Source organism: Stegastes partitus, unplaced genomic scaffold (genome assembly GCF_000690725.1).
Source record: "Stegastes partitus isolate 25-593 unplaced genomic scaffold, Stegastes_partitus-1.0.2 Scaffold860, whole genome shotgun sequence".
Lineage (NCBI taxonomy): Eukaryota > Metazoa > Chordata > Actinopteri > Pomacentridae > Stegastes > Stegastes partitus.
In genome coordinates, this window is record NW_007578591.1 from 222,509 (window position 1) to 232,425 (window position 9,917).

General features: G+C 42.5%; 1 protein-coding gene across 1 annotated transcript in view; it reads right to left on the reverse strand.

The window, feature by feature from the left end:
• Positions 1-181: 181 nt before the first annotated feature.
• The window catches only part of rnf20 (ring finger protein 20, E3 ubiquitin protein ligase), an 11,777-nt gene continuing 2,041 nt past the window's right edge, over positions 182-9,917 (reverse strand). Inside the window, exons 8-22 of the mRNA XM_008293147.1 lie at positions 9,153-9,299; positions 8,965-9,039; positions 8,705-8,824; positions 8,248-8,427; positions 8,034-8,169; positions 7,748-7,869; positions 7,357-7,513; positions 6,862-7,192; positions 5,871-5,988; positions 5,506-5,655; positions 5,207-5,419; positions 3,588-3,713; positions 2,906-3,046; positions 2,266-2,370; positions 182-900 (exon numbers count right to left, since the gene is read on the reverse strand). Coding sequence (XP_008291369.1) covers positions 724-900; positions 2,266-2,370; positions 2,906-3,046; positions 3,588-3,713; positions 5,207-5,419; positions 5,506-5,655; positions 5,871-5,988; positions 6,862-7,192; positions 7,357-7,513; positions 7,748-7,869; positions 8,034-8,169; positions 8,248-8,427; positions 8,705-8,824; positions 8,965-9,039; positions 9,153-9,299 — 2,298 coding nt within the window. The 3' untranslated portion in view covers positions 182-723. The remainder of the gene's footprint in view (positions 901-2,265; positions 2,371-2,905; positions 3,047-3,587; positions 3,714-5,206; positions 5,420-5,505; positions 5,656-5,870; positions 5,989-6,861; positions 7,193-7,356; positions 7,514-7,747; positions 7,870-8,033; positions 8,170-8,247; positions 8,428-8,704; positions 8,825-8,964; positions 9,040-9,152; positions 9,300-9,917) is intronic.

A 9,917-nucleotide genomic window follows, 5' to 3' on the forward strand; every position in this document is an offset into this window, starting at 1 on the left:
CACGTCTGGATCTCCGGGAAGGAGGAGGAAGAGGAGGAGGAGGAGGAGGAGGAAGGGCTCTGCTACAGGGATAAACAGAGATTTGCACACTGGGACTTGTGGTTTAATATCCCAGGTCAACTGTTTCTGCCATTCACATGATCCAATAAACATTTGAAAACAGTTAAGAAGAGGCAGAAGCTTTTTGATTATCAGTTTAATAACTAGCAGGACAGCAACTATACAGCACCGAGTCCAGATGATTTCAGGACAGTCTGGTGCAACAGTGGCCAGGTTTAAAAAAAACAAAACAATAATGTACATACACACCGACATTATACAAACATCCACAACACTGGGAGGAATGCCGTTTTCCCTATTGTACTTATTCTCTTCTCTGTATACTGGTTTCAAACGAGCACACAAGCCTCATGTATGTGATGCAAACATCCTTTCTGCACCAGTATTCAAAGAAAACATACAGAAAGTAGTACTGATACTGGATGGGAGATGATTCAGTCACCGTTTATAAAAAAAAAAAAAATTAAAGCGTTCCATTCAGAGCATCTCTGCGGCCCCCACAGAGCTGAAATCATCGGGTGGATGAGGACGAGAGGAGGGGGTGGGGGAGTGTTCGGAGGAGGGGGAATGCATGAGTGCTGGGTGCTGAGTCTCGCTCCAGGCAGCGTTTGTACGACTGCTCATCCTGCTCGCCCTCTGAGCTGCGCAGCGGGAACGGCAGCCTCAGCCGATGTAGATGCGATGGAAGTCGTTGGCTCCGAAGGCGGCGTTGCACTTGGGACACTTCCTCTGGCGGGTGTCGTAGCGAGTCTTGACGCACTCGAAGCAGAAGACGTGGAAGCACTTTGTCAGGACGGCATCCTTCACCCGAGAGTTGCAGCACGGACACGTTAGACGGGCCTGGGGGGGCGGGGGAGGCAGAGAGAAAGAGAGATAAGGGGGAGGGAATGGGTTGAACAATAAACTGAAGAGCCATTTCTGTCCTCGGCTGAGTGGTTGGTAATGACTGGACGTGAAAATCTAGGGCAGCTGCAAGACCGTGTGATTATAAGAGACTGGACTCCAAGCTCAACCAGAACGCTTCACAGAACAAACCAGCGTAGAGTGCAGCTGACACACAGATCATCAAAGCACCTTCACTCATCATAGTTATATTAACTTGCAGGTTTATGGACAAATCTGGGAAAATCTGAGCACGCTCCTGCTAAAGGAATCTGAGTAGGCATGAAAACAACGTGCAATACGTAGTCTTCCCACTGTTTTATTATTTTAATTGTTCTGTTCTTGTCAAGAGAGTGTGATCACACTTACAAGACACACAGTTTTAAGACCTCTCAACGATTTTGTTCTTCAATTTTGCCAGAAGGCTATCTGTGCAACATCATGTTTATAGAACTGGATATGCCTGTATTTTCCCCCCTCAGGTGTTCTTATCACATAGTTTTGTTTTTTTTGTGCTAGCATTCCAAGCAAGAGGAAGAGTTTGACATTTTCATAGAGTTATTTAAGAGTTAGATGAGTAAATTGACAACACTATTGTGTCATTACAGTAAATACAAAGTTAGCAGCAGCAAATTGTTAGCTTTGATGAGCACAAAGACTGAAAAAACACAGGCTCAGTCCAAAGTCAACAAAATCTGTGCAAAGACAATACATCTCTGTTTTACAAGGGGTTTATGTGAAGGACTATTCTTGATTGAGATCAGTAACTTCCTGCAGTCTCCACCGGCTACCTTGCAAACATACTGAAATAGTCCTGCATATGATCCCCTGTCTAATGTTGATTTGTTGTTTTGACATGACAACAGTAAATCAAAGAGCTTGTGAGGCACTGACAGGTAGATTCCATCATCTCTGGAAGGAGCCAGGATTGTCTGCCTTCAGGCTTCGTGCTGACAGACAACTGGCTCTGGCTATTGATTTAGAATTGAGATTGGCATTAAGCATCTAATCTCAGAAAGAGAGCAACTAAAAGTGTTTCCAAAAATGTCAAATTATTGTTCAGAGTACATGTGAATGTTGGTGCTCTTATGCATGCAACAATCACACAAAACAGCTGACAGGTCTTAAATATGGAAGCATATTAGTTAATTTGGTGACACTTGAATTGTTCACATTTGCAAAATTAAACACACTGACAAGAAGACAGAAGCCCTTGACCTAAACCCTGGACCATAATAGTGTGTGGTACCTGGCTCCGCAATCCGACCTCTTTGGAGCAGGATGGCTAAAGACTTTAGATTTTTTCATACCCCTAAAACTTACCTTGTAGTCATTAATTTCTTCATTTAGGATTTCGTCTCCGTTGCTGATTTTCTCAGCTGGTTTCTTGGCCTTCTCGATCTTTCTCCTCAGTTTGGAGATGTCCTCCTGAAAGACAAAACAGTTTTAACAGTTGTAAGGAAAATGAGTGTGTCTTCCACATTTTATTTTGATCTAAAAACGGACTTCATGAATGTGATGCTATTAAACAATCGATACTGAAGCTTCCCACCATCATCTGTGCACACTAGGAAAAAAGAAAACCTTCAGCAGCACAGAGAAAGGATTAGTGACGTGGAACTTTTCACCCCTTCAGCTGAGGATAACCAAATTGAAACTGACTACAACTATTCAGTCCAGATACAGTAAGGAAGAATCCACAGGTCCACAAATCCAATCAGGCGTTAGAAAATATGCAGTGTAATTGTCGAAAAGACTCATCCAACAAGCCCCATGATAGTCACAAACAAAAACACAATTCCGGCATTAAATGCGGTTCACATGTAAGCTAAGTGTTTAGTCGATCTTCGGCAACAGAAAACAAATATTTAGCCTTTTTAAAAAATGGCTTTCGTGTACTCAAATCATATCTGTTGATTGAAACTTGTGGCTTGAGCTCATATGTGTCTACATGTGTTGTTACCTGTGCTCGTCGGGCGTTGAAGGACTCCTTTTCCCTGGAGATGCTGTTCTCAATGACCTCCTCTCTGACCAGGTTGAGCCTCTGCTGAACCTGCTCCAGCTGAGTTCGCACCTCCTCTGACAGCAGCGCAGAGTCCTGAGCCTGGAGGATGATCAGAGTTGTCTTTATTTGTTAATGTTACTTTTAAGCCCTTGCACATGAGTTCACGCGATGCTGGTAAAGCCCATCAGCACCAGCTGAACCTCTTTGCGCTTTGTAATGTACCAGAGTTTTAAATCTGGTATCTGTAGGGACATCGTAGTGATGCATTTTATTTTTACCAGCAATGATTGCTTTGACAAAGCTGAAGAGGAGAGCAATGGTAGCAATTGGGTACGACAAAGCTTCTGCCTAAAAAACCCAGGATGTATCCAAGAAAATGTTCTAATGCTACACATAAAAACAAGAACTCAGCGTTCAGAAAAAGAACTGTAGTCTAGAATCGACAGCAATGACATACATCAATAGCGTTTGCGTAATTACTCTCACTGCCAGAAGATGGAGAAAAAAGTTTCGCACTGCTGGTTTCCTAGCCGCACATGTGTAAACGTGATTACAGTTTAATTTCTTAAATAGCAGCACATTCTTTTTGGAATCAGTTTACTCTGCAGCTGAAGTTCATCATTACTGATCAACGTGTTACCTTGCGTTTGTTCATATCCAGAGCTTGTGTTCGAAGCGTCAACTCTCTCTCTGCAGTGCTGATGGTCCCCTGCAGGAGGCGTTCCTTCTCCTCCAGCTTCCTCACCACCTGCAGCTGGGCATCGACCTGCAAATGGGCACAGTCCCAGAAAGTTACGTTAAAGCTTTGAGAACAAAACTAGAACTACCACGTCGCAGCTTTATGCTTGTCCCAACCAGTCACACTTTATTTACATCCATGTCTGTCGAGAATCATATAAAATATGTAGTGAAGACTGAGAAGACTTCGTTAAATGCTAAACAGTCAAATGTCTTGTACTTGTTCATTTGCTTGGCTAATAAAGCTAATACAGATAAAACACAAACTTGCAGCCGTGACAGTAGCTTTAAATGTGAACGTTGCTGCAACAAAGCTACAAATTCTAAAGTGTGAATGCTTCACACACATCCTCAACATGCCAACACAGAAGATCTATAGAGTCACCACAGTTTCAAGGTGAGCGCATAAGACGAGTGCCACCAATTCAGCATCTGACGAAGTGTGAAATACGAACACAATCTCATCCTCTGTCCTTGAGTTATAGTGTTGAATAACTGCCAGAAAAGTAGATTCTCAGATATCCAGGTCATGGTAGTCCAAAGAACTTCAGTAAAACGCAACTGGACTGCTCTTTTTTGGTCATTGAAGATGACAAGAGTTGTCTTTGCTCCCAGTGACGAAGCCTCTTGGATGAGAGGGGAAATATCTTCAAGAACCAAAAATGAGAAGTTGAAAGCGGAAGTGTGAAATTTTGTCATAATTAGCGCGTGAATCCATGAGTTAAGCCCAAAAAATGTGTTTTGTGAAGTCACAATGGCCAATAATCATCTAATTCTAATCAGTCCAAGTGAACATTTGCACATACTTTGAAGAAATTCCCTCTAAGCATTCCTGAGATATTGCATTCATGAAAAAGGGACGAGATGGACAACCTGAGAATATAATGCACCGGCAACTGCTGTGGCCGGAGGCATAAAAAAGCATTAGAGCTACACAAACTAAACAAAGAGAAAATTGGGCGTGCTATTTATAGCAGTTAATGACTTGTATGTGTAGAAATGGCACCATGTAGAACTCATGTACAACTTTTTTTTCTTTATAAACAAAAGCACAGAAGCTGTATTTAGCATTGGCAGGCATTCATTGGAAAACTAACACAGCTTGAATATACACTTATTGGCAACTTTATTAGGAACATCTGTGAAATCTAACGCAATCCAGCACAAAAGGTCACAGTTGGTGGCAGTATACTGGACTGCCGTATGTTTAAAAGGTGTTCCTAGTGTTTTGTCCACCCCATTAATATACATGCAGTCAACAAAAACATGAAAATGTATGCACTTCTTAAAAGCTGAATCTATGGCAGAGCTTCTGTATTGAATTGCATTAGATTTCACAAGTGTATTTTATGAAATTAGTTTAAGGTTAGGTGAGTTTAGTCCACAGTGTCTTGGAAAAAAAAAAAAATCATAAATAATTGAAGACAGTAGTCGTTCAACTGAACTCTTAGTATGACGAACTAACGCGAACAGGCACTTCTTCTCGGAGACCGAACCTTGTGGAGTTATCTGGTGGATTACCTGAGTTTTTAAGGTGAGGAGTTGGTCGGCGAGCTCCTCCTTTTCTTCTTTCAGCAGCTTGTGAATCTGGTTGGACTTGATTCGCTCGCTCATCAGCTTGAAGTTGGCGTCATCTTTTTCCCTGAGCTGCTGCATCAGGCGGATGTTCTGTTCCTGCATGTCCTCAAACGCCTGGCCCGTCACGTCCATCTCGCTCAGCAGTGCGTCTTCCTCCTACAGACGGAGCATCGAGTCAAGACTGTGAGAGAACGAAAGGCTGACGGTTCGGTGAAAGCAAACAAAGTGATCAGCTCACACACCTGTTTGGCTATAGACAGCTTCTTGTTGAGGATGTCAATCTGCTCCTCCACAGAGCGGATCTTCCTCAGAGCCTCTTCATCAGCCATTTTCTTGCCCTCCCTCCTCTCCCTCTCCTCCAGCTCCCTCAGCCTCTGCCGCAGCTCCTCTCCCTGGAATCAACACAGTATTATTATGGGAATGCTAAAATGCAATAATTACAGGAGACTGTTCCATCTGGCCACATTTTGTTCAGCCCAAAAGAACACATCTGCAGCGAAAACCCAACACAAATATCCATATAACATGTTAGAAATGTCCTCCTGGATTGAACAGATCTCCTACCACAACTTTGTCTACTGTGTCTGTGTTTGCCAGCGTAAATCACCTCCGACTTCGACTTCTTTTCTGCAGCCATGAGCTGGACTTTGTCTCTCTGCTCCTTGGGTGCTGAGCGGTACATGTCCAGCAGCAGCTTCATTTCCCTCTGGGACTCCTGGGCTTTCCTGCACAGTCACAGTAAGGGGCTTTAACAAAACTATTCCCATCATCTAAAATAATAAAGCCGAAATAAGTATCTGTTTCAGGCAACTTTTCTCTGTGACATTTTGTGTTTACCTGCCACACACTGAGACAAGAGTCTATTGTTCACTGTGAGCTAGTGCTGGTGATTCACAGTGATCATAAGACTGCTGGAATCTTTCACATGTTAAGTGTTTTTGTAAATGTTGCAGCCTGAAGGTGACCCACAAAAACCACAACTTTAACAAACACAGAACAACAAACTGAACATGTTTCAACAATCCCCTTATGCAACAGTGGCATGTAAAGTATATTTGAATAACTTTTTTAAAAGTATAAAAATATCACCAATGAATTTATCTTCCAATAAATGAAGCAGATTTGTAACATTGTAATAAAGCACTCTGAAATCTGATCAAGGGACAAAAAATATATGTTAAATTCTCATTTTGTCCGGAGTTACGTCTCAGTGATATGACATCTCTGATATTTTAAACAACTATATTTGCCACTATTTAATAAGAATAATAAGGACAATAAATCACATTGACATGGGCTGCAAAGCTGTTTACACAAAGTAGTTTGTGTGCTAAAAAGGCGTGGATTGCCTGTCTACCTTAAGGCATAATTAACATGGAAGTTAGTACGCACACAGAATATGTATTCACGATTCTGACAGGGGCCACGCTCATTGATCAACAGAAAAAGTACTGTAAATGAGTCACAGTAAACCCTACAGGCTAATTTTCATAACTTGTGAATTGTAATTGTGCCCATTTAATGTTTATATTTGTATCATTTCGTGGATTTATGCATGCTAACACACGCTCCAATTAACCACCATTCATGTGACTAACTTGAGTTCTGCTCGGACAATCTTCAGCTGCTCCATTTCCTTCCTCTTTGACCCTCCAACCACAGAGAGGCGTTCCCCGGCTGCGTCCTCAGGTTGGCTGCTGCTCCCCGGCTTCTCCTTCTCTTCCTTTATGACGCCGCTGCTGCTCCCACCACCTCCTCGGGTCGGCCTCTCTCTCTCCTTTTCCTTCTCTTTCTCCCGTTCTCTATCTTTCTCCTCTTTCTTTATAATGTCCTTTTCTTTCTTTTCATCCTTCTCCTTCTTCTCCTCCTTCTCCTCTTCCTTTATGGTTGCCTCTGGCTCTGTACCAGGCTCTGTTTTTACTGAGGCACCTTTAGACGGACGATGAAACAAAGCAAAGGGAAAATGGTCAATCAGGACTGTCCAGATGTGTGATAATATGCATTATTCGCACAAAGTGATTTTTGTTATTTATGTCTTTTAAAGAACTAAGCTGAACTTAGCTATTAGAGTTAGTTAACTAGTCGTCGGTTACCTGTGCTGCTGGGTGTGGAGGAGCCGTTGTCAGGCTCAGTCTTGACTACAGGTTCTCCAGAAACAGCTGGGGTGGATGGAGAGGTCGTCTCATCTTTCACGTCCATCTCTGTGCTTGACTGGGATTGGAGAATGGCGTTGCCCTTTGAAGCGCGGACCTACAGAAGCAACAGATGTCTTTTAGTTTGACTGTGCTGTTTATCAAATGTGTTAGTATCAGTGACCTCTAATTATTTTATCTCTTCTGCTGATGAGAAGTGGCAGAGTAATGTAAGTTCAGTTTTATTTAGATCATGCCAATTCGCAACACAGGTCATCTCATAGCACTTCACATAGCACGGTGAAGACCTTACGAATGTTAAACAGAAAACAGTTTCTCCTTTTGGACCAACCTGGTTGAGCTCAGCTTGTGTCTCTCTCAGTCTCATCTTGTATTTCACCACCTCTCCTTTCATCTGCTGGTTGTGGGTTTGCAGCGTGCTGATCAGGTGACGCATCTCCCTGTTGATCGGGCCTGAGATGAAGAGGAGGCAGTGAAGAGATGAAGGTTTGGACAAGAGTGTGCAGTTTCAAGCTGCTTCTATCAACAGGGATCTGATGTTAATCGAAGCTCTGCTGGCTTTTCAGCACAATTCATGCACCTCAGTCACTTTAGATTCCAAAATCTCAGTTGGTTACCTGCTTGCTCGTTCGCAGCAAGAGTCTGTTCAAATTCGATGCGCAACATCTCATACTCCTTCCTGACTTGAGCCAGTGTGTCCTCTAGCTGAAACACCTCTGTACGGACCTTCCTCTGCAGAGCCACCTCGTCATTCTGCGCTCAGAGGAGATGAGTAAGAAAAAAGCAAAGAAAACATACAGACAGAGGCCAACACACATTTACGCAACTTACCTCCATGTGCTCCAGCTGTCGTAGACGCGCCGTTCTTGTAGTGTTGAGGCGTGCACGAGTCTCATCTAACTGACCTTTGAGGATCAGAGACTCATTGTAGAGCACAGAAAACTGCGACTGCAGACAGCGATACTCAGAAGATTCTTTTACAAGGCCCTCAGCTCGACTCAGCAGCTCCGCCTGAGAGGAATGGAAGGTAGAAATTGGTTTGGAAAAAGGAATACTTTTAGGGAAAATGTACGATGATGTAGAGTGTTTTTTTTGATAAGTTATATTTTTTTGTCTGTTGCACTCATGTGACCCCACTCACTTTAAATATGCTTGCAGTATAAATCTATGTAATCGTGACGTTAAATTTAAGTGCACGGATAACTCATGTTACACGACAGGTAAGACCTCTGATTTAATGAGGGTAGTGGGGTCTAATTAAAAACAAGGCTGTGGTAAAGCTAAGTACCTTCATGCTGTTGTTCTCCTGGTGAACATTTTGCAGATCCTGCTGTAACTTCTGTAGCTCGATGAGGCGATTGTCTGCCAGTTCCCTGTTCTCCTCCAACTCACTGTTCATTTCCTCAAACTGTTTTAGAAAAAAACAGAAGAAACAGTACAAAAGGTAAACTATGCGAAAAACCTACAGAAATAAAACAATGATTTAGTATTTTTATACCACATTTTGTGATAATTACCACAATTATAAATAAAGCAAAGAAATCCTACCTTTCTCTTGTTAATAGTGATGGTTCCACACACACTGCTGGCCTCCCCACACACTTTATAACCTTTGCTGTTTACCTGCGGTGCACAAGGAGCATTACAGTACAATTCAACATAAACAAATAGACATTATGTACTGACATAACACAGTTATTGACAAAAACTCCAACGCTAATTCTCATCATCCTCACCCTCTCAAGTATCTCGCTTAAGTGTGCATTCAGTCTGTTCTCTCGCCGGCGGATCTTCTCCATGTCCCACTGGAGCTCCTCGATTAGGACCTGCAGCTCGCTGACACGCTGGTCTGCCTTGTTAGCTGCGCGACCCAGAGGCCGCGACTGTGAAAGACAAGAATATACAGAAACTTCACACAACACAGACAAGAGCTAATAGATACTTAATCCTTTGTAAGAAATGACTGCAACAAAGCAAATGTTACTAGAGCATAACAACTACCAGATAAAAAACAAATGAACAACATAAAAAGGTGGGGCTTATGTAAGAAGATTTATTTGATGACTAACTTTACATAGTGAGCTGATGAAGAGTTTGAGAAATTAAATTAAACTGTATTGTGTCTTTATGACTGAATTCTCTTACAAATAAACAGCTGTCAATGTGGTGTAAATAACAACTTAATACAATGTGCAACAGTCCCAGCAATTTTCTAATTATATGCTAAGCATCTCTTTAATACTTAAGGCTAGCTGGACCTGAGGATTAACATTATTTATCAGTGAGTAAAGGGGCTGCAAGGTTGCTCAGTGGTTAGCACCATCGCCTCGCAGCTAGAAGATCCCCGGTTCAGTTAGGATGCCTGGGATCTTTCTGCATGGGGTTTGCATGTTCTCCCCGTGCAGCGTGGGTTCTCCGGCTTCCTCCCACACAGTCCAAAAACATGTTGAGGTTAATTGGTGATTCTAAATTGTCCGTAGGTGTGAATGTGAGTGTGCTTG